The 23,779-nt window shown below is 37.0% G+C and overlaps 1 protein-coding gene across 1 annotated transcript in view; it reads right to left on the bottom strand.

Moving 5' to 3' along the window:
• LOC150103126 (E3 ubiquitin-protein ligase AMFR-like) overlaps nucleotides 1–23,779 on the bottom strand; it is a 294,346-nt gene that overhangs the window by 53,462 nt on the left and 217,105 nt on the right. Inside the window, exon 12 of the mRNA XM_090397349.1 lies at nucleotides 18,539–18,595. Within this exon, the coding sequence (XP_090253475.1) occupies nucleotides 18,539–18,595 (57 nt within the window). The remainder of the gene's footprint in view (nucleotides 1–18,538; nucleotides 18,596–23,779) is intronic.

A 23,779-nucleotide genomic window follows, 5' to 3' on the forward strand; every position in this document is an offset into this window, starting at 1 on the left:
GTTATGTAATTTATTATTTTTCATTCACATTTAACATGGCTTATTAAATATTAATCATGGTTTATATAAAATTGTTTATTATTCCTTAAATAAGAATTACTAATTAAATATTTACTCAAAATCTGACCTGCTATTAACTTATAAAATAATAATATGTTTAGAATTTTGTATAACTAAATATATGTGGTGTAACATAAAGTTTAATTTATATTTAACTATATACGTAATCAAAAAGTTAAAGAAGTAGCTTAAATATTCTGTTGTTTTTATTTGTGAAATATTTAATGTTATGTAATCACTCATGAATAATATTAGACCATACATTACATTAGCGAAATGTTTACGTGCAGTCTGTTGTCATGGAGACGCACAGGTAAACAACCACGAGTGGAGTAGAGCGTGGCGTTCGAACGTAAGGTGGGAGTGAAGGTCATAGATAGGAGAGAGAGATATATAGAGAAAAGGGAAGGTCATAGAAAGAAATATAGAGAAGAATTATTATTAAGAAGGAGGAGAGAGTTTTGCGGAACCAAGATTATATAATCCTCAGGGCAGAGATTTATGAGTATAGTGTTCGAAAGTGAGCCTATAAGTAGTGAAACATAAAGTTTAATGTTATAAGCGAAATCTGCTGTTGTTATGAAGAAAGGTTGATACCGTAATCAGATAAAAGGAAACTGGACAGTCAATGCGAAAATTCTGATTAGTTCTAGTTAATCTGGATTACGATTAAATTCTATGTTGCCCTAAGAAAAAGGTTATATTGATTACTTGGAGAAAAGTGAACAGGAAAAGATATTAGTACCTAATTACTGTTGTTTGGAATAGTGAAGTGCGACTTACAGTAATACAGTTCAAACTATGGAGAATATTTGTTATGTGTGTTCCGCTAATGTTAAATAAGTTAATTCATAAGTGCTCTCTCAATAATTTGATGTATTGAAGAATTTGTCTGGTAAGAGTAGTTGTATGTTTCTCTATTCTAGCATTAACTGTAATATACCTCCGATGCTCAAGGTCCGGGAATATATTTGCTTGGAATATAGCTTACGTAGTTTATTGCCTGCTGTGAATATAAACATTGAGCTGATAGATTTGTGAAGACTGAATAAAGTGTGAAATTGTTATATTAACTTGAGATAAGAAGATTTGTGTTTTTTGAGACTGTGAATAGTATATGAAAGTTAGAACATTGAATTAGCATCAGTGACCTAAGAAGATGTGTTAAGTTAATTGTATAGTTCCATTTTAAAATAGAGTTCTTGTATTTGTTAACCATATCATATATTAAATATTTTATTTTGTTGATCTAAATATTGTGTTTGCCTGAATTCCTTATTATTGCACCGTTCATAAATATTCGAATCTTGCGGGAACCCCAAGTAAAAATGATAATAGATGATTCGGCCTAATGAGATGACTGTTAACTTAATTTAGAACTGATCCTACTATTTATATAGACTAATCTAAGAATAGGGTGGCGCAGTATAAATATAAATTTCCCTACTTTTGGATCGGTGATCATTTCGTAATTAGTTGTATTATTCATAAAAGTGACTTGAAACTAGATAGATTTAGAACACGACACAGAAGAGTCGTCACGACAGTAGCATATTAACTGTGCATCATCTGTAACATCAGTAGCCTCGTCTATTTATAACGCATAATAAGGGCTCTTCTTAACTCTTTTGATTAACTGAGATTCTACGTCACCTGCCATATAATTAATTCTGCGACCGACAGTGTCATTTGAAAGAGGAATCAAATCAACATTTTTAGTAACTTGTTGCCAAACATCGTTTTTACCACATCTTTTATAGCTGGAAGTAGCAAATTTTCCACGATAGAATGAGGTTTCCCTGTTTTCGCTATGCGCAAATTTAAGGGATAGGATGCTTCCAGTGCCTTGCTATTAATGGAATCCATGGCCGAAACTATATCTTTCCCATGATTTAATGTCCCTAACCATTACTGAAAAAATTCAATTGGCTTATTTTTCACATCACAATGTTTAGTTTCTAAATGTCGGAGTTTCGCAGGTTTCATGCACTCGTTCGACAACACAAAACATATTGAGGTTTCTGTTCACTTTCATCTCCACACCAAGTAAACCCGAATTCCAAATACGAACTGTTATATATTTCCTACCGTATTTTTTCTTTGAATTGCTCGTTTCTTCTTCTTTAATAGTATCAGATTTACTCGCTGTTACAACACTTGTATCACAATTAGCTACACCTGTTTCATTTGCCCTTCTTTTCAAAGTCCTAATTCTAAGCCACTTTTCCATTATTAAAAAACGTTTCCAAAAATATATATAAATATATAATACTGGGGTTAACTCAGGACACACTTTGTCCAAGTATCACTTAGCAATTCTCACGATATACTGAGCCTTGGTTGAAGGAGGGAAATCTTCAATAATAAAAATCAATAAACAAGCCATTGTTGAAATGTGGATAACACCTGTTCACTTAAAATCTGACAAAACAGCAAGGGAAGGCCAAAGCAATAAAACTACATTATTGTTCACTTCACCCCCATCTTTTATTATTGTCATTCTGCCACTACATATTTAGAGGCAGAATGACAAATAATAAAAATGGGTGAAGTAAACAATAATATAGTTTTATTGCTTCTGCCTTTAAAAAAAAAAACAAATATCGTCAAGAATGCTCAAAGTCTCCATTTGATTTCAATAATTTTTACTTATTCAATTTTAATTTTAGATAATTAAAAAATATATATTTATTTAATTAATTTAAGTTTACCTGCAGACTACCTGTCCCAGCGTCAAGGACAACAGGCTGAGATTTTTTCGTCTAGTCTGGTTAAAAGATCAGAATATTATTGCCCAGTTATTGTTTTACCCTTTTCAAGATAATTAATAAACAAAACGCCTTTAGCATCCCAAAACACCGATGCCATGACCTTTCTTGCTGATGGAACAGACTTTTCTTTGGCACTGAACAACCGGCTTCTTTCCACTGTTTTGACAGCTGTTTAAATTCTGGTGTGTAATGGTGAATCCAAGTCTCATCCCTAGTAATAAATCGATGCACAAAATCAGTTTAATTCTTGTTATAACGCTCCAAGTACTGTTCAGAGATTTTCATGCAAGTGTGTTTTTGATTTGCTGTGAGCAAGCACGGCACCCATCTTGCGCAAAGCTTTTTCATTTCCAATTCTTCATGCAAAATATATCCTACACATTCTTTTGAAATGCCTATAGTCTCAGCAATTTTATGCACTTTGACTCGCTGGTCATCCAATACCATATTGTGCACTTGATCAATGATTTCTGGTGTTGTTACCCTTTTTGGACGTCCTTCACGTGGATCATCTTCAAGGCTGGTACGGTCGCGTTTAAACTCGGCAGCCCATTTCTTAATTGTTGAACACACAGGAGAAGAATGCCCATAAACTTTCATGAGCTTCGAATGAATTTCTTTTAGCATTAAACCTTCTTTTATAAAGAATTTTATAACTGCAAGATACTCACGATTTCATCCATTTCAAGGGATACAGAAAACACTTTTTCTTCAGACAGCTGTATAAAACAAACTACTTGATAGAATGACTTGCAAATTCACACGGATGCTTATGACAGATGTACAAACTTAGGGAAAAAAATCTTGGCGACAGTGTTGCCATCTATGGGCGAAACCTTTTCAGCCCACCCTCGTATTATGCACCTTTGGTAGTGATGGAATATGATATATTTTAGTTCAAGCTGTATTGTATAAGCTCTGGTGTAAAGCTGTTACACTCTAGTGGGATTTATGTAGATATAATGTCTAGTATGATGGCAAAAGGTCCTACCAGATCTTCTGATTTTGAGCCATCTGTGCAGATAGAGCATTCAGTCCTATAAGTTTTAAAGAGCTGCTGGTAGATGACTGCAGGTGTGGAAAATTTTGGCAGCCTGCTGAAAGAAAAGCTATGTGCTGGCATGCATGATTGCAATGGTGGAAATGGGTTTGGTGGTGTAAATTTTTATATATATATATAATGAGTATAAATTTATTTTTGATTGTGTTTACTCCTCTACTCCTCTATGATCTTATATCCTTTCCTTAAATCTTGGCTTATGTTGTATTATTTATACTTTACTTGTTATTTCTTCAACTCTAAATTTTTGTCCTATACAATTCTTACAGACTCTATCCTTAATATTACCTCTAACCCTTGGCCGCTATTAGTGTATTGCCCACGTGTGCAAAACTCTATAGACAAAAGAAATGCCTCTGGCTAGAGCCAATTCCTTTGTTAGTATACTAGTGTTAACCCTGTTTCAAATTTTGGAAAATTTATTTGTTTACGCTGCGCCACCAAAATTCTATACATAAGAGAAATTTCTTTATCTAAGAGCAAACACCTGGTATGGCACACGATCCTGTATCCTTTCCTTCTCTATTTCTAACCAAAATAGTCAAATATATTCTTATTTCGCACTGCAGTCGTGACTATCCCCAATAGGTTCTCCTTATGAGTGGTGCATTGAGATTAGTGATCAAGCAAGTTATTTGGTTGACAAAAAAAATTTATTCATTACTAATAAAAACAAGTTACAATTATCTTTAGAGACTAACTTAACTAGTGTTGGCCTTCCTTTTCTTGATTGCTACATTTCTTCCGCTTGTGGAAGAAATGCATCATACTTCACCCCATCAGTTTTCTGCCTTAAATTCTTCCTATGATTGTTTGTTCTGTGTGAACCCCCCCCCCCCCGTCTTCACCATGCTCTTTCCAACGAGTCTCCCAAACAGACCAATCGGTCTGACCTACTCTTGTACAACCTCAGTCTGTCTGTCTGAGTGCACAGTCAAGGCTCTTCCTCGGCTCGTCTCTTTTCCCTTATTCTAAAGTTTACCGGGGATAATTTCTCCATGATCTCATATGGTCCTGCAGCACTCCTTCCCATCTTCCTGCCCTTCTTATTGATAGAGTGTTGCTCTAGGAGGACTAGATTCCCCGGTTTTAGATCCTTATATTTTCTTAGTCTATTAGCAAATTCTCTAGCTCACTGAGAACTATAGTTACTGGATTCGGCAACCATCTCATGCGCTACTCTATTCTCCATTCATCGATATCTGGAAATCCAGTATTGACTCGGGAGCTTCTAAAATCACTGGGAAAAAAGGGTTCAAATCCATAAAGTACTACCATGGGTGCTTCTTTAATTGCAACGTGAAGAGCAGTCCTACATGCAAATATGTGGGATAGATAGGCATCCCAATTGGATATGTGACTGTTTGCCAACTTAAAGAGGGTATGCTTCAAAGTTCTATTTAATCTTTCACACATTCTGTTTCCTTGGGAGATGATAGGGAGTGGTGAACAACTTTCTTATCTTTGGCGACTTCAGCTTTAAAGTTAGAGCATTGGTCTGAGAGGAGAGTTTTGGGGAGTTGCGTATCTGGAAATGATCACCTTAAAGAGTCTGTCCACCACGGTTGCTGCTGTTTGATCTTTCATTGCCGTAGCCTCTGGGAATCTAGAGAACATATCTATTATCACTAATATATATGTTTACTTTCGAGGTAGTGGGCCTATAATGTCCATGGCCACAGCCTGAAAGGGGCACATGGGGACTGGAAAAGGTTGGAGAGGTGCCTTCCCTCCGATGCATGACTTTTGCTGGCATAAATGACAGGAGGACACATAAGGCGTAACATCCTCTCTCATGCCTTTCCAGATGTACCTATCCTTCACTCTCTTCCACATTCTATTGAATCCCTGATGACCTGCTAAGTCCGAGTCATGAAACATGTGGAGCACCCAAACAATCATGATTTCAGGAACCAGGGTTTTTTCCTTCCATCTCCCTGTGACGTCTTGTTTTGACAACAGAAGACCATCCTCATCTATATGCAGGGTATTAAAGAAAGGAATATTCCTCTGAGAGCTTCTCACCCTTCAGCACTTTCTGATACCCCCCCCCCCCACACACACAGTGGGTCCCGTTTCTGTGCCTCTACTATAAGGGATTTTCTTTTGTTCTCTTCTACCTCTCCGTCCTTGTGTATGGAATTAACATTTTCTCCTTCTGGAATGGTGCTCCCCTCTTGTTCAGAGTCTAATGACCTAGACAAATAGTCCGCTACTACGTTCAACTCCTGCAGTTCCAAAGTCCAACGAATTATTCTCTGATTCTTGTCCTTCATGGATGATAGAAATGACAGAGGCTTGTGATCCGACCGTAGGATGATCTGTTGCCCCAGCAACATAGATATATCTAAACTTTCTAAGGGCATATACAATAGCTAGTGCCTCCTTCATTACTGAGTAATTTAGCTCAGAGGACAAGAGCCTCCTGCTAATGAACACAATGGGTCTGAAATCTCCCCATCCCTCTGTTCTAATACTGAGGCAATGGTGTCATTGGAAGCATTAGCTGAGAAGTGAAACGTTTCTCCGAGCTTAGGGTAAGTGAAAACTGGTGACCTAGTTAAAGCAAGGTTTAAGGATTGGTAAGCACACTGTTGTTCTTCCCCCTACATAAACTTCACCCCCTTCCTTGTCATCTTCACGATGGGTTCCATTAACTTTGAGCACCCAAGAATGAATTTCCTGTAGAAATTAACCATTCCTATGTATCTCCTAATTTGCTTTACAGTTGTGGGGATTCTGGCCTTCAATATTGCAGTCACATTATCTTGAGTGGGGACTATTCCAGCCTCGTTAACAATGTGTCCCAAGTATTCGACCTCCTTCAGGAAGAATTGACACTTAGAGCACTTTAAAGAAAGTGCGTGCTCTGTTCAACCTATCCAGAACACTTAGCAGAATTTCCCTGTGTTTCTTCAATTCTGCTGAGTAAATTAAGAGGTCGTCCTGGAAGCATATAACTCCTTTCCCTAATATGTCTGAAAGGATGGAGTTCATCAGGCACTGAAAACTCATGGCTGAATTCCTGGCTCCCTGAGGAAGTCAACAAAGTTGATACTTTTGACACCTTGTGGTGAAAGCAAAGTATTTCCTGTCTTCCTTCCTAAGGGGAATCTGAAATATCCTGAATTTAGATCCAACTTTGAAAAGTACTTTGCTCCTTCCAGACCTATGAGCAATTCCTCGATCTTGCACAAGGGAAAATCAGTGGGTCTGGTGACCTTATTCACCTCTCGCAGATCCAAAACAAACCTCAAGATACCATTTGGTTTCTCTACTAGAATGAAAGGACTATTCCATTGGGAGTTAGATTTCTCGATGATACCTGCCTTCTCATAGTCCTGTAATAATCCTGTAGCTTATCCATGTGTTTTGGGGGGCGGGGTTGATATTGCTTAACTTGCACAGAAAAATCCGACGTGATCTGGACAGCATGCTCTACTCTGTCAGTGCAGAATAAGGAGCTAATCTCTTCGGTGAAGACTCTAGGGTAGCGCTGGAACATCAAGGAGAAAAACTTCTTGATCTCGGTCTTTTCCTGCTCTGACTCTGTCAAACTGGTGGCATTGTATAACAATTTTTTCTTCCATTCGGGCTTCCTTCCGAATTTACTACTTAAATGTCTAATGCCTCATTCATTTCTCTTTCATTCTCTACTCTAAATTTTGATCGGTACTTCTTTCCACAAAGGGATATTGTTCCGTTTGCAAAGTCGCACCTGAACTGATACTTCTCCAAGAAATCAAGACCCAATATGATCTGATCGCTTGTATCTGTGACGTCAGGGAGGACCAGCAGTTCATGTGAGAGACTCATGGGGAAACACAGTATAGAAAGCTTCACATTCACCTTCATCATTATGAGGAGCTCAACCCTGGCAATTCCCGTAATCTTAATAAGCCTTTCCAATTCAACGATGCCATCAGGGGAAATATCGTTGAATTTTTTGGTTAGTGACATCAGAATTACGGATATATGAGCCCAAGTGTCCAGGATGTTACATAGGATCTCTTCAACCAATCCTTTCACAAGTGAATGGTAGTCGTCCTCTTACTTCTGCCACCACCACACTTTGCATCTTGCAGGAATTGTAGATAGATGATTTGGGTCTGCCGACCGACTCATCAGGGAGCACAGCAAGGACCCTTTCGGTCCTTCGCGAATTTATACCTTCCTCATTTTCCCTTGCACCGTTGGTTTCCTTGTATGGAGGAGTCTATCACTATATAGTGATTAGTACGATTAATTGGCTTGCATCCTGTCGCAATCTCCAAATTTGATGATGTGTTTAACCTCACCTCCTTCTTGCACCCCTTATGATCTATAGTCTCCGCTTTCTTTTCTATGGTAACGTGATTGTATTCCAGTGGTCTCTGATGCTCCGTGCTTCCTCCAGATCCGTCGGATTTTCAGAGTGATTGGTGTTATTCTTGCATCCGGAGCGTAGTGAGACTTGGGTACTGAACCTTTCCAGTAACATTTGCCTTAGAGAAAAGGAATGAGATATCTCTCCTAGTATTCTTTCCTTCTCTATAGCCATTTCTATAACTCCTTCCAAATTCCTAGCTTGTTTCTTGTAAACTACCTCCCTTAGCTCATTACATAACCCCAATCTAAACTGCTGGAAGGTTACCCACTTAAGGTGAGATTTCTCCTCCGTGGATATGCTCATTGACTGTGCAATCGATAACAATCTATTAAAGAAACTGTTTACACTCTCCTCATCACCTTGTACACACCTACATAGTTTCCACAAAGTTTGGATGGGACTTTTCACACAGGAGAACTGAGAAATTAGTACATCCTTAAATTTTGAATACTCCAAAGTTTCCTTCAAAATAGGAGAGGAATACAGGAAGCTTTTAGCCTTTCCTATAAGTTTGCTTCACAGCAAGATGTTGGAAATCAGTCCACCTGTCCATCTTCCTTAACTCTTCGACGTAGCCAAAGAAAACCAAAATGTCGTCTATCTCCTCTCCAGAAAATTGGAAAACTTGCTGTGGATTAATACTCCGGAAGAATTCACTATCGTCCATTCCAGAACTAGATGGTTGAGTCATACTTGTATATTAGCTTATCTTACAAAATTCCCTTTCTTCCAATATTTTACAAAATTATACTCTTTAACTGCCTGATCCCAATTTCAAAACCTACTCACTTTAATTCACCTCACTGATTGACTTAACGAGTGAATCAAATCCTGCCATATGTGCCATTGTAAAATTTGATGTATATTTGATATATAATAAGTATAAATTTATTTTTGATTGTGTTTACTCCTCTACTCCTCTATGATCTTATATCCTTTCCTTAAATCTTGGCTTATGTTGTATTATTTATTCTTTACTTGTTATTTCTTCAACTCTAAATTTTTGTCCTATACAATTCTTACAGACTCTATCCTTAATATTACCTCTAACCCTTGGCTGCTATTAGTGTATTGCCCATGTGCAAAACTCTATAGACAAAAGAAATGCCTCTGGCTAGAGCCAATTCCTTTGTTAATATACTAGTGTTAACCCTGTTTCAAATTCCGGAAAATTTATTTGTTTATGCTGCGCCACCAAAATTCTATACATAATTTATTTATCTAAGAGCAAACACCTGGTATGGCACACGATCCTGTATCCTTTCCTTCTCTATTTCTAACCAAAATAGTCAAATATATTCTTATTTTGCACTGCAGTCGTGACTATCCCCAATATATTTATGCATAAGTTCTCCTTATGAGTGGTGCATTGAGATTAGTGATCAGGCAAGTTATTTGGTTGACAAAAAAAATTTATTCATTACTAATAAAGCAAGTTACAATTATTTTTATAGACTAACTTAACTAGTGTTGGTATGAAAGGTAAATAAGATAACTCAACGTAACATGGACATTCTAGTTCCCTTACAACATGAAATATTATCAAACACTGAAAAATGGGATGTCCTTCTAATTACATAACACTCCTAGATTATTTTCACACAATTATTTGTTCAAGAACTACCCGACAATGACAATCTAAAATATCTTCACACTGCACTTTTCCAAGTTTTTTTGCTTCAGATCAATCATTCCCTATTCATGGTTCAACTATGTCCTACAACACTTCACAAAACACAATTCTAATTGGTCCCTTTTTACCGTCACAATCTAACTTTCTTTGTATACAAAATCGAAAAGTTCTTACTTTACCAAGGTGTAGGGATCTCACTGGCTTATACTTGTGATCATCAATTTTAATTATACCGCTCGTGTTTTCTTCATCTGGTCCCTTTTCGATGAGGTTACCTGGCTGATACGTTCCTTAGGTTCTTGCTTCTGGAAGGTAGATATATGAATACGATCACGATTCGTTGCCTACAATGTTCACGAAGCACTGCTGCCGATGTTGGTCCACGAGGTTCCGCATTTTCTTCTCACACTAACCTTCTGCTATGCCAGGACCCATATGCACGTTGACATTCTACTTGACTGCATAGCCGCTTTCATTCATCTCACCCTGACCTCATTGGAACAGATAAAAGGCAAAAGCCAATAATCCAAAAAGCCCCATTTTCTTGTTGCAAAAAACTATATACCCCTTGATGACCTTCACACAGCACCTCAATTCCTCTGCACTCTGTTCCGACGCTTCTCTTTCTCGTCCATGGGACACCCCCCCCCCCCACAATGTAGACCTTTGCGTACATGATGGCCTCAGGTCATGATTCTAATCTTGCCTGGAATTTTAGCCTAATGTTTGAATATACTAACACATACTTCACCCATTCCTAAATTGCTCCCCTGCTTTTTTTTTTTTTTTTCACATAAGACATTTGACAATACAATATTCAGCAAATTTCAAATCAAAGATGTTATTATCATTTCATTTACATTCAATTTCTTTTTATTAATATACAAGTATTACATCGAGGATTTAGATTCTTGTTAAATCTGAATGAAAGATAATACATTATAAATTCTCTTTCATTCAAGATTTAACAGTGGCATATGAGCTATGTTATCTACTGCTATTTCTAGAGCTTGTAGAAGTTTTTACTGCAAAGGGTTTTATGACAGTCTACTGAGTGTTGTAAAGATTCTTGAATTGTGGCTCAAGATTGGACATACAGGGTGTGCTGGAAAGGATTTTCTTTTAGTTATATATAACAGACAAATGTTGGTTCAAATTGACAAAGGTGGTTCATTTGCCTTGATGTGCAGACTAGGAATAGGTGATGTGCAAAATGCTTCAGTTGCAATTCTGATGGCTTGATGATGAATAAGGTTTAGCCATCGCAGTGTGCTCTCTCCCTGGAAGAAGCACAGACTTGGGACCCATTGCCAAGTTTTGATCTTATGAAAGCCCTGTAGAAACGAAGCAAAGAACATCTGTCAGCACCCCAGCAAGTGGAAGATAGGGTGTGTAGAATGTTTAGCACTTTATAGTACTAATCTTGTAACTGACATATGTAAGAGAGGAAACTGAATTTGCTGTCAAGTCAGTACCAAGAACTTGGCTTCCAGTGCAAGTGGTATTAGCGATTGTCCTAGTCTGGGTTCTGGATAAGGATGAACACTCTGCAACAAAAGCAACACAATTTGTCTTCTGCTACGAAGATGTAAAGACATTTGCAAGTGCCCATTTTGAGAGATGGCCAATGGCTTGTTATAGCTGTCTTTCTATGATCCTCATATTACATAAAGGACAGAAGATGGTAAAGTTATCCAGATATAGGTCATTACTTACTGTTGAAGGAATTTGTTCTGTTAATGAGTTCACCTTGATTACAAAAAGCATGATAGTTAAAACAGAACCTCATGGAACTCCCTCTTCTTGATTATAGGGGTGGCAGAAGACAGTTCCCACTTGGAATTGAAAGATTCAATTAGATAAGAAGTTTTTGATAAAAGGAGGGAGTCCCTCTAAGACCGAAATTATACAAGTCTTTCAGTATATTTCAAATCTTCAATCAGTGTCATATGCTTTTTATATGCCTTTTCCATATCAGAGAAAACTGATACTAGCTGCTCACATTTTAGGAAGGCATCACTAATTGATGCCTCCAACTGGACAGGATAATCAATAGTAGAATGATATTTTGGAAGCTAGATTGTATTCTGGAAAAAAAGGTTGCTTCTCTCCAAGAACAATAAAAGATGATAGTTAATAATTTTTTCTGGAATCTTGCACAAGCAGCTGATCAGAGAAAATTGGATAGTAGTTATTTGCAATTTTTTTGGATCCTTCCCTGGCTTAGGAAAGGTAATTATAATTGCGTTCTGTCAGGTATTTGAAATATGCCTTTCACAGAACTTTCTGTTGTAAAGGTGCAACAGTTGGTCCATGTTGAAAGATGTTTTTCCATTGCATAATGGATGTTATGTAGTTTAATAGCAGATGACATTTAAGCAGAGCAACTTTCACTTCTTTGGTGAGCAGCCTGTTGTATTTTTCTATGCTGTTCAAAGAAAACTGGATTTGCAGTTTTTCTGGTTTTCTTTTTTGGGCAAGGAACTCAGGTGTGTGTGGGGGGGGGAGTCATTAACGTGCTTGTCAAAGCACATTAATGGGTCAAACTCGGTGCAGGTATACCCCGAGTGTGTTGGTAATTTTTGTTAGATCAGCAACTCTGCAAACCACTGTGCTCAAGGATAGACAATTGGTGGGTGGTATATCTGCATTTCATTTTCCAGATTTTTTCCCCCATACTTCTTTGCTGTTGATGGATCTTGATATAGAAGTAATTGGATCCAGAATTCCTTCCACCTCTTGTGACGGACATATCAGTTCAAGCTCGGACACGTTTGAAAGCAATTAGGTTGTTATGGGGTACTTAAAGAAAACAAGATTTCTTCTGGGCTTCTTTGGCTGTTGTGCAATCATTCCACCATGGCTTAAGAAAACATAGGAAATGACTAGATGTTTTAGGAATTGCAGTTGTGGCTGCTGCTATAATCACTGTTACATGCTTCACAGCATCACTGAGGAGATGAACTGACTGTTACAGAAACAAAATCTGTTAATGAGAAAAAGGTGGAAAATTAAGCAATCAAGCTTGCTTAATATTTCACTGTGATATTGTGATGTAGTACATGGTTGCCCATTTAGAAAAGTGGATATCACAGAGAAAGTGATTGCTCTCAAATAGGTTATCATCAGTTTCCTACTTAAAGAGTGTAAAAAGGGAGAGTGAACAGATAGTTAAGACGATGGCAGTGAATATTTGAGTAGGCATATGGAAGAGAGTGTTAGTTCCCATGTTTAAGAGGGACAGATTGTTGTTGAGATACAAATCTGCCTCTGATGGCACTAGCCCATAGAGTATAATGTCCATTTAAATCTCTCATTAAAAGTAAAGAGAATGGTAATTGTGATACGACATCAGGGTCATCTTGAGAAATATTTGCAACAGTGGGGAGGTAGATGCAGCATACTGTTATATTTCTGACTGAGTCTTATAGCAATTGCTTCTACACTGGTGTTAATTTAGATCTGTTAGAGATTTATGGCTGCCCACAAGGATGGTGACTCATCCATGGGTAGGTTCATCCACTGTCCTGTCCTTACGAATAATGGTAACATTATGGAGAATCGGATCATCACTTGGCTTCAAGTATGATTCCTGCAGGAATTCCATTCCATTGTAGGAATGTGTCCATTATTTCTTTTTAGTGGTATCATCTGGCTTGCTATGATGAGCAATTTTGTTTTCTTGGATTTGGATATTTTCTTTTTTGGGAATCATGGATAGCCAGTATCCATCATTTATTCTTCTTCTGGAAAAGTATCCATGACATCAAATTCCACTCCTTCTAGAGCACTTGGCATATTAATTGTTTTATCTTCCTGAAGGTGAGCAGAGGTATCCATGCTATCTGTTGGACTATCTAATAAAAGGTCTGGAGGCATATCTTTGATCCTCTGTGGTGCATATTACATTTTTTTTTAATAAAAGGATTTTCATGTAGTTGGACCCATTTTGGCATAACTTCAGAAGTGAATCCATAACAATTTCTTTCATTTGCTCAAAGAAGATAGTGAGAAAGTCATATCTTTCAGGGATGTTGTAGTTTTGGGAAGGCGGGATTGACATCCTTGTCAATGTCCTGACTGCCACCTTCTATAGAGTTGCCTTCCCAACATAAGAGGATTTAGCAGATACTGTTGTGGTATATTGCCTCTTCACCTCCTGGTATGTATCGCTCTGTATTTGTATCTCCTTTTCTTCCTTCCACCTTTGGCATGTTCTGAGTATGCCAGGTGGTCTCCCTCACAGAGCATTTTGATGTTTTGCTCTTAGTCTTTATTCTCATGTTCTTTACTGCCACATTGGGCACACAGTTTGAGAATGACCATATTTTTGACATTTAAAGCACCATAAGGGATTTGGGATATATAAAGCCATACTGGAAAATTGAGATATCCTACTTGGACAGATGTTGCTCGTTTTGTTTTTTTTTTAAAGGTAAGGATGATTTTTCTGGTGGGAACCAGATATCCATCCCTACATACCAGAATTCTTCTTATGGCTTCATCCCTTGAGTTTGGAACACCTCTTCATCAGGAAGATCAAGGATGTTCCACTCAAATATTACTTCTCTAGAAAAGTTTAAAGTTTACTGAGGAGGGGCAGGGATAATAAACGGTATTCCCCGATGTTGCATAGAATAATTTTTTTGATTGTGTTACTGTAGTTTCTTCAATAAGGATTTCTCCTGAACAAGTTTCTTTACAGCTTCTGGAGAAAAAAAACTGAAGAAGGGTGACATTTTGCACATTCACATATTAAGTGTAATGTTAAGAACAGTGGTATATTTGTTGCAGCTTCTGATGTTTTTTGTTTCTTACTTTGATTCTCTGTTGATGATAATATGATTTCTAACTTGGTTGGGGTTTCTTGCTGGTCCCTGATAAACAAGAGGATGAAGTGTTCATTCTCAGGAGTTCAGTTCGGTGCCAGAGCTCCCTGCCTGCCACAGAGCCATACATGGATGCCGACTGTTCAGCAATGACTGCACTTGGGAACAGAACACCAGGGATACTTAGGATGCTATGCAAGCACCGCAAGAAGCCATAGGCCCTGTCCTGACCATGGGACAGGAGATTTACTGCAACGCTCTAGACCCTTGCGTGCAAGCCCACTAATCCTGGCTAGGCCATCCAGGACTGCCTGTTTTGATGAAGCAGAAGGCCAAAGTTGGATCCCTCTTTCCAGATATCCACAGGTTGCACCTATTAAACTGGGGTTCCAATTTTAATTTAATATTTGTATTCGTATATATATCTTTATATTTATCTTCTGTTCTGACTTGTCCCCTTTAGTAATTTCTTAATCTAACATCAGTGGGTCATGTCTTAACTATCAATCTAGGCCGATGAGCAATTTTACAAGATGTGCACGTGGGCTATGAAGACAAAGGAAATGTCATTAATTGGTGCCAATTCCTTTGTTTCAATTCTGGTACTGGTTCCGTTTTAATTTTAGGGAAAATTTATATTTATACTGTGCCACCCTAAAATGCATTTGATGAATATTTATTCATGGAACCAAAGTCTAGATCAGCACACTGTCTTGTAATTCTTAAACACTTAGCAGAGTATTCTCAATTAATCTCACTGTTCGGATTTATCTCGAAGTTGTAGCCCCCGAATTTATGTTTGTTATTCTTACCTCCTGCCTCGGTTCGAACTTTTATGAACGGTTCAGTAAAATGGAAATCAGACAAGTCTTCATATTCATTTCAAAAGAAATTAACATTTAATTCACTGAATAGACATAATACATGTTATAAGTAATTTTTACTGATATAAAATTAATCTTGATAATATTGGGACGTGAGTAGTTTCACTTATGATTGCTAAATCTCTTTTAACATATTAGATCATAATTTCATATCATTAATTCTAACAAAAATCTAACTCTCATCTATATATGACACCACTAAAGGCTATTCTTTCTATAATTCACATACATTCACAATCATCTTCTCACTATTATTCCAATTAAAGTATAGAGTTCCTAAGTTGCATCAGCATAATTCCTAAAGTTCTTTCAATGAGGGCTCAGTCATGAGTTGAAGATTTTACCTATATCTAATTATTGTCCTCTACACAATTTTACATAACAAATAAGAGTCTACATTACCAGTAGTTGGGGATGCACTAGGCCTTCATGTGTATCCCTACAGCACCTTCAATTTCCAGATTACTTTGCAGATTTACCTCGGCTTTTCTACACATCAGTTGAATTCGGATATGACACATCACTGACAAGGGAAGCAATTCTGGCTCCCCGCTTGCTCATCAATCGGCTGGGCATGGGTCTTCGATCTCCGGCGTGATCTGGAACTTTACCGTGTCAGGTCAATCCATAGCCTAGAACTGCCCACGGACACTGCCGCTTGCTGCGATGACCTCACAACGGACTTCTCCGCCGATGACCACTCCAGTACAGGGAATGAGAAAAAAGCCACAAGCTGGCGCCGCAGTGCCTTTTAAAACGTGTGCCCTATATTTCTTGCCTACGTCATTCTGATTTCTCCCTTTCCTCACAGCGCGTCACTCCTTTCAGCACCTAGCGCCAATCTCTTCCCTAGCGTGCTCTTCGGAAGACATCCACGTGCGCGTTCTATTAGGTACACGTGTATGACTTCAGGCCATTGCTGTATAATTGGATTGTCCTTTGTCTTCAACATTGTAATAGCACTTACATAGTTTAAACTTCACAAAACACTTAATTATTTTCAATATCATGCATTAGATGAAACTTTCTTAAATATTAACGTAACTGATAAATTACAATTGGTTATTTATTTATTTTTTTTTGATATATTAATACTGGCTCCGGAATTGATAAACCATGTTAAATCTGAATGAAGGTAAAGGTTTCGACTTTTCCTTTCATTCAGAGTATAACACACCATATGGCAAGGCACTGAATCCCAGTGATGATAGTCTGGAAGATAGGATAGTAAAAAAAGACTCAGGAGAAGTAGAGCAAAAAATACGAGAAGAAAAGCAGAGAAAAAAGAGGAAGAATGAAAAGGGGCCAGTACCATTACTGGGAAGTCCTCTCCACTAAGAACAGATGCCTAACATGAAGGGAAATATGCATGGCAATGATATTTCAACACTGAATTTATATTCCCAATTTGTTGGCTTGGTTAGCTGGATGGACAGCACTTCCACTCTCAAACCAGCATGCTATTTTATGACATGGAAGTCTGTGCATGTCTTTATGTAGCAGATTGTTCATCTGTTCTGCACGGACCACCATACTCCTAATTGGAAGCCAGAAGTGATTTAAAAAAAAAAAAAGCCAACATAATCCTACCACATTTGGTCTTCAGAGTGAAGTTCTCAGGTTTTAGTAATCTACTTACTTATTACAATAAAGTGACTGCTTCCTTGGACAGAGGAGAAGGATACACAGTAATATACTTGGATTTCGCAAAAGCTTTTGATAGAGTACCTCATGATAAGTTGACAGTCAAACTAGAGCAGATGAGGTTGGATATTAGATTAGTGCATTGGATTGGAGACTGGCTATCTGATAGGTATCAACAAGTTGTGTATGGGGGTGCAATATCCAGGAAAAGGAAAGTCACTAGTGGAGTGCCTCAGGGATCTGTTTTAGGGCCATTACTATTTAACTTGTATATTAATGATATTGGCGAAGATTTGGATGGAGATATTCAGTTGTTTGCAGATGATGCAAAGTTGGGACGAACCATAAAGAGTAGTGAAGATGTTGTGGCCTTGCAAGAAGACTTGAATAAATTGAGTGATTGGGCAAGCAAATGAGGATGTGAGTTCAATGTTGCAAAATGTAAGGTTTTAAAATTTGGAAAACAAAGATGGGATGCAGAATTTATGCTTGGTGAGAATATATTGTTGGAAGTAGAGGAAATAAGAGATCTGGGAGTGATAGTGGATAAGGATCTAAAATTTAGGGGTCACATCGCCAAAATTGTGAAGACAACACAAAGACTTCTGGGAATGATGAGGAGGACACTGACGTGTAGAAGTAGGGAGATTCTTGTTCCATTGTATAAGGCTTTGATTAGGCCACACATGGACTATTGTGCCCAGATTTGGTCACCTGGTTTTCAGAAGGATGAAGAGATGTTGGAAAGGGTCCAAAGGCGACTGACTAAGGTAGTTTCTGACCTCTGGAATGTCGAGTATGAGGAAAGATTGAAAAGATGTAATTTGCAGAGACTAGTGGAGAGAAGGAAGAGGGGAGATATGATAGAGACCTACAAGTTGGTAAGGGGTTGCTATAGGATCAATGGTGGAGAAGTTCTACAGCGAATAGTGGGAGATCAGGGGAGAACCAGAGGTCATCCCTGGAAACTGTATAAAGAGGGTGTGAGTAGGGGAGTGAGAGGCAGGTTTTTTTCGTGCAGAGTTGTGAATGATTGGAATGCCTTGCCTGAGAGTGTGGTGTCTGCAAGGAGTTTGAATGTGTTTAAGACCCGGTATGATGAGATGTGTGTGAGATAAAAGGACCTCCTAGATGAGTCTTTGACTCCATGAGGTCTTGTTTAATAATAATAATAATAATAATAACTCTTAACCTACCAATGGTACTAAATATAATATTAGGCTACCAACTTTCATTGGTGCAATCAGCAAAAGCCTGTGCAAAGAGAATTTGTTTAAACAATACATACCTGACTAGAGGAATCTGACGAAGTAGATATATTTTTGGTACCTTGAAACATGGCAGACTGAAAAGAAATGTTGGAAGTATTAGAAACATCTATGGTTTATTCTTTAAAAAACAGATACAATCCACTAAACAATGAAATATGGAAAAGTTTACCTGCATTTGGTATTTGTAATTTCAGTTCAACATCCTATATAAATAATGCATTATATCCCAATTTAGGATATTAGGCAAGATCCTCCATTATAGGAAAGTGATTTTGCTTTCTGTATTAAATATGGACCTAGTTCAGTGTTCAGAAATACAGAGAATAAGGAATTTATCTTTACCTCATGTTCTCCTTATGTTCAGACAGCCTGTTACATACAAGTAACTTGGCTTCATGACAAACTAATTAATGGTACAACACGACAGTTAATCCTATCATAACCGCCTGCCATATCTATCAACCACACATGTTCTCTGACTGGTGTGCAGTTTTCAGGAGGAATAAATCTTTCCCCCTGTTGTGTCGGAAATAACTGGCCCACTATAAGTCAGCCATTTGTTTCAGACACAACATGAGAAAATAGAATCTTAACATAAAGACATGCTTAAACTCTCAAGAGCAGAGGCAGAGAGGTAATAAATAACTTGTAATTTAAAGTATATTAACTTAATTGATAATATTCTTGTAGTGTTACCAAATACTGTTTAGAATCATACCCAATACAGGGAAAATTATGTTAATCAATCAGCAGAAGGTCTGATCACTACGCAATAGTCCATGACACAGCAGAAAACCCGAAAAATCATCCGGTAACCCCTGCAGTAACAGTTCCGTCGAGAAGGCCGCTGAGAAAAGGACATAACCTCATCGTTATCTGACGAATCAAAGACGGCTGAGTGAGTGACGTAGACAGAGAGTGAGGGCGCTCGCTGTTGAGATATAAGGTTTTCAATGAAAGCCAAACTTTCATTGAAAAGCCAGGTCAAAGGAGCTATCAGTTCCTTAGCACATTCTCTCAAAACTCGTGGTGAAATACCATCCAGTCCAACAGCTTTAATGATATCCAGCGTGCTCAGTATTTGGAACACGCTCTCCTCCTGCACTTCTAAACCTCAAACCTGCTCTATCTCTTTAATATTAAAATTTACTCCTCCAGGATGAAATACACCAATCAAGTGTTCATTGAACAATTCCACTATGTACTCTGCATCAGTCATTCTATTCCCATTTTTATCCCACAATGCCATTCTTCCACAATCATTTCTCCTCTTACTGGCCACATAGCTAAAATATTCCTTAGGATTTTCTTTGGATCTTAGGGCCAATCTCTTCTCATATTCCAGTTTCACCTTCCTTACCATACTAATCATTCTCCTGGCCTGTGTCTTATATCCTTCCATGCATCTGCAATTCACCTGTCTCCTTATATCTTTTCCATAGCATCTTTTTCACATGCAGTTCCTGTTTAATATTGTTTGTCATCCACTTCACACCAAATTGTGTCCTCTTCTTCACTTGTGGAATGCAGCTTACTATTGCTGCTAACAAATATTCCTTCATAATTTCCCAAGCACTAATGATATCCAATAAATAGACAGAATATTCCTGGGATGGATTGTGTAGCATAGAGTAGCCTCCCCTCATGAATTTTTGAGCTTCATGGAAGTGCCATGAAATAATCTCTTATATAACTATATGGGTTGACTCTTAACTGGTCATAAATGACATGGTCCTAAGTTCAGATAACATATCATATGCTATATAGCTTGTATTTCATTCAGTTTGGAAATGACACTAGATTTTGGCAAATGTCTCATTCAGTTCTACAGGTATTTTATAAAATATGAGTTTTTTATGTTAAGGAAAAAAAAAGAAATCAGAACTCTACCTGTACAAAGAAATATTGAAGTTTTTGTTTGGTTTCAAAGGATGCTGAATGATTTTTTTAAACTATAAATAAAAATAATTTCATATTTGTATAAAATACATGCATGAAATTATCTTTATTTAAATAGGTTATGTTAGATTAGGCCAGCGATGGGCAACCTTAAAAAGGTTGTCCACCCCTGGCGATTTTGGCCTGAGCGTGCCAAAATATCCAAATCTTTGATGCGTAATTTTCTCATGTGACAACCAAAATTTTGGGAAACATATTACAGTCATACCCCGACTTACGCGAATCCGGAGTTACGCGGTTTCTTATATGTACGTATTCCCGTCCCGCTTCACACCTAGTCGTATCTTTCAGGTGCCGGCCGCATTCGCCAGTGTCGCACATGCTGTGAACAAGCACTGACATGTTTCGCGCAGTCTCCATTCATACACGATTTTTATAGTCTACAAACCTTGCGATTGTTTAATGTTATGTTCTTGATAAAAATTTTATCACATAAAAAATTATAATGTCGTTCAAAAGAAGCAAGTCCGATTCTTCTACAGCTAGCAAGAAAAGAAAAACTTTGACTTTGGAAACAAACCTCAACATTATTAAGGATTTTGAAGGTGGAATGAAAATTTGTGAGCTAGCAAATAAGTTCGATCTACAGGAATCCACAGTAAGAACAATCATAAAAGAAAGGTTTACAGATTTTGGAGGACATAGATTCCAACGAGGAACAAATTGTAGCCACAAGACAAGGAATAAAAAAAATCATTAGCTTGCTATGAAGAAATTTTGCATGACAAGAAAAAAAAAGACATTATGCCGTCAGACGAATCTATTAGATTTTATGAAACTATCGACATCGAAATAACTTTCTTTTTTTTATGCACGAAAAACTACAATTATGATTATATTTCTTAAAAAAATATAGGTGTTTTTGTAAACCTTTGGTCCCAATTGTATGTTTGTATATATAAATTACATGCAAAATTATACCCGAGTTACGCGAATTCGACTTACGCACTTTTTGTTTGTCCCACCTACCACATAACTTCAGTGTTTTATTGTATTTGGTGTTGTTTAAGTATTGGGAGAACCTTTTCAAATAATCAAAAACACTAGAGCAGTAAAATCAAAGAATACTGTAAGAATGATTATTGTAAGTCATGTAAGATTGAAAGAATGTAAAATTAGTGATGGAATTTTTACTTAAAAGTCCTTCCCCTGTTGATAAGCACGGATATTTTTTATTTGCCTTTAAGTGTAATTCTAGCTGCCATATACAGCCACACCATTCAAAGATACAATTTTTAACATCAGCAAAAGCGTAAACAATAATTCTGAATTTTTTTATTTTTGTTTTTTTATAAAGATCAATCAGACATAAGTTTTTTTCAAGTTTTTCCAATATATTACAGTGCACAATCTCATAATCTTTTTGCTTGACTAAAGCCCAATAAAATAAAATAAAAGATATTCTTTATTAATTCCTAATCCCTTATGAGTAATACATAAAAATTACAGATAAAATAAAATGTTATTTGACCTACATAATATATGAAACAGAAGTTAATCTTTACCACTTTTTAGCAGAAGACATCAAATCAAAACTAGAGAAAGAAAAATAGTGGACATTTTATTTATTTAGCATCAATGAGAATTCTGCTGTTGCATCACTGATGATAGATAATTTATATCAGGTTTATATTTTGTAACCTTTAGAGATATGTATGTGCTACTAGTTTCATCTGCAAGGCTGCTCCTATTACGAGACTTAACAAAATTCATCAATGAAAACAATGATTCACAAGAATATGTAGATGCAAAAATGGGTAGTAATGCTGTTGCAAGGGTTTTTTAAACATACAAAAGTTTATGGAATAGTATTCCATCTCCTTAGTACTTCATTTTCTGTACTTCTCTCTGTTACTCCTGTCTCTAATCACTCCTTTTCAATATTTCCAAGGCAACTCTGAGGTCAACAAATTTCTGCTCCAAATTGAGCTACTTTGAAAATCGATCAACTGCATTTCAAAATCATCCACATTCCTCCACGAGAAAACATCTGCAAGTTTAATTTATCTACTTTTATAGTGTCCGGAAACTTAATGAATTTTGCAGTCTCTGCTAATAATTGTCTCAACTTAAATCTTAGAACTGCTCAACAGTTGACACAATGACATTTAAAAATAGCTTTTGAAGGGCAGTCTGTTTTGTCACCCTTTTGGAGATCATTGATGCATTTCTTTAGGTTTGGAAAATATCTAAATCTCTCATTGTCTACATCAAACATAACATCAAGTGTCTTACGAGAATCCTGTAGTTCAAGGTTCAAGTCATTTAAATATTCGCAAAAATGTGCAAAAAACATCAGTTTACAACCCACACAATGTCATACATTTATTTATGACTTTGTTGATTATTCAAAAAGAGATTTATCTCATCCAGGCATTCAACAAATTGTTTCAGAACAAGAACCAAGCCAACGAACATTGTTGTACATTATTAGTCCTTTGTACACCGAATCCACCTCATTCAATAGATTCTGAAATTGTCTTTTATTCAAAGCACGTGCAGAAATGCATTTAATAACCTTGGTTACTGTTTGCATCCCTTCTTGAAGTAATGCACAGTCTCCTCATCTATGATGCAATGAAAACCTATCAATGGATGACCAACATGTTTTGCAAACAGATTTACAAATCCTGCTTTCTTACCAATTATGCTGGGTGCACCATCTGTTGTAATGGATACCACTTTTGAAATATCAGTTTACCAAATAGATAATTCGTTCATAACTGATTTACATATTTCAACCCCAGTGGTGTGCTCAGGTAGTGTTACTATATTAATCATCTCTTCCCATACTTCATCAACCCTACAAAATCGAGCAAAGATTGCTAGCCTAGTGATGATGTTATGTCTGTGCTCTCATCAACACAAATAAAAAACAACTTACATGAAGCCAAATCTTTTGTTAATTGTTCTGCTGTATTCCTTTCCAACTTAAGTATCCTATCCTTAATTGTTTTTCTACTCACAGATAAATCTTTAATGCACTGAATACTTTTTTACCTTTTCTGAAAGATTGTCAAAAAGGAGAGGAACACATTCTAGCCATGCTTCTTTAAAATACTTCCCATCACTGAGTGGTTATCCATGTTGGGCAATAACTTTTGAAACTTCAAAACTAGCAGCAACTAAGTTGAAACTAGGCCTACTTGAAATAAATTTAATCAAAGTATTGGATGATTTTTTATTTTATTTTTGTCTTGCTCAGGTCACAAGAAATTAATTCTCTTCGTTCTTGCTCTTTTTTGCTGCTTAAGTTCTTCTGAACGGTTCCAAAATGTTTCTTTACAGAAGAGGTCCTA

Source organism: Typopeltis vanoorti, chromosome 9 (assembly GCF_054136105.1).
Source record: "Typopeltis vanoorti isolate ZY-2024b chromosome 9, IOZ_Tvanoo_1.0, whole genome shotgun sequence".
Classification (NCBI taxonomy): domain Eukaryota; kingdom Metazoa; phylum Arthropoda; class Arachnida; order Uropygi; family Thelyphonidae; genus Typopeltis; species Typopeltis vanoorti.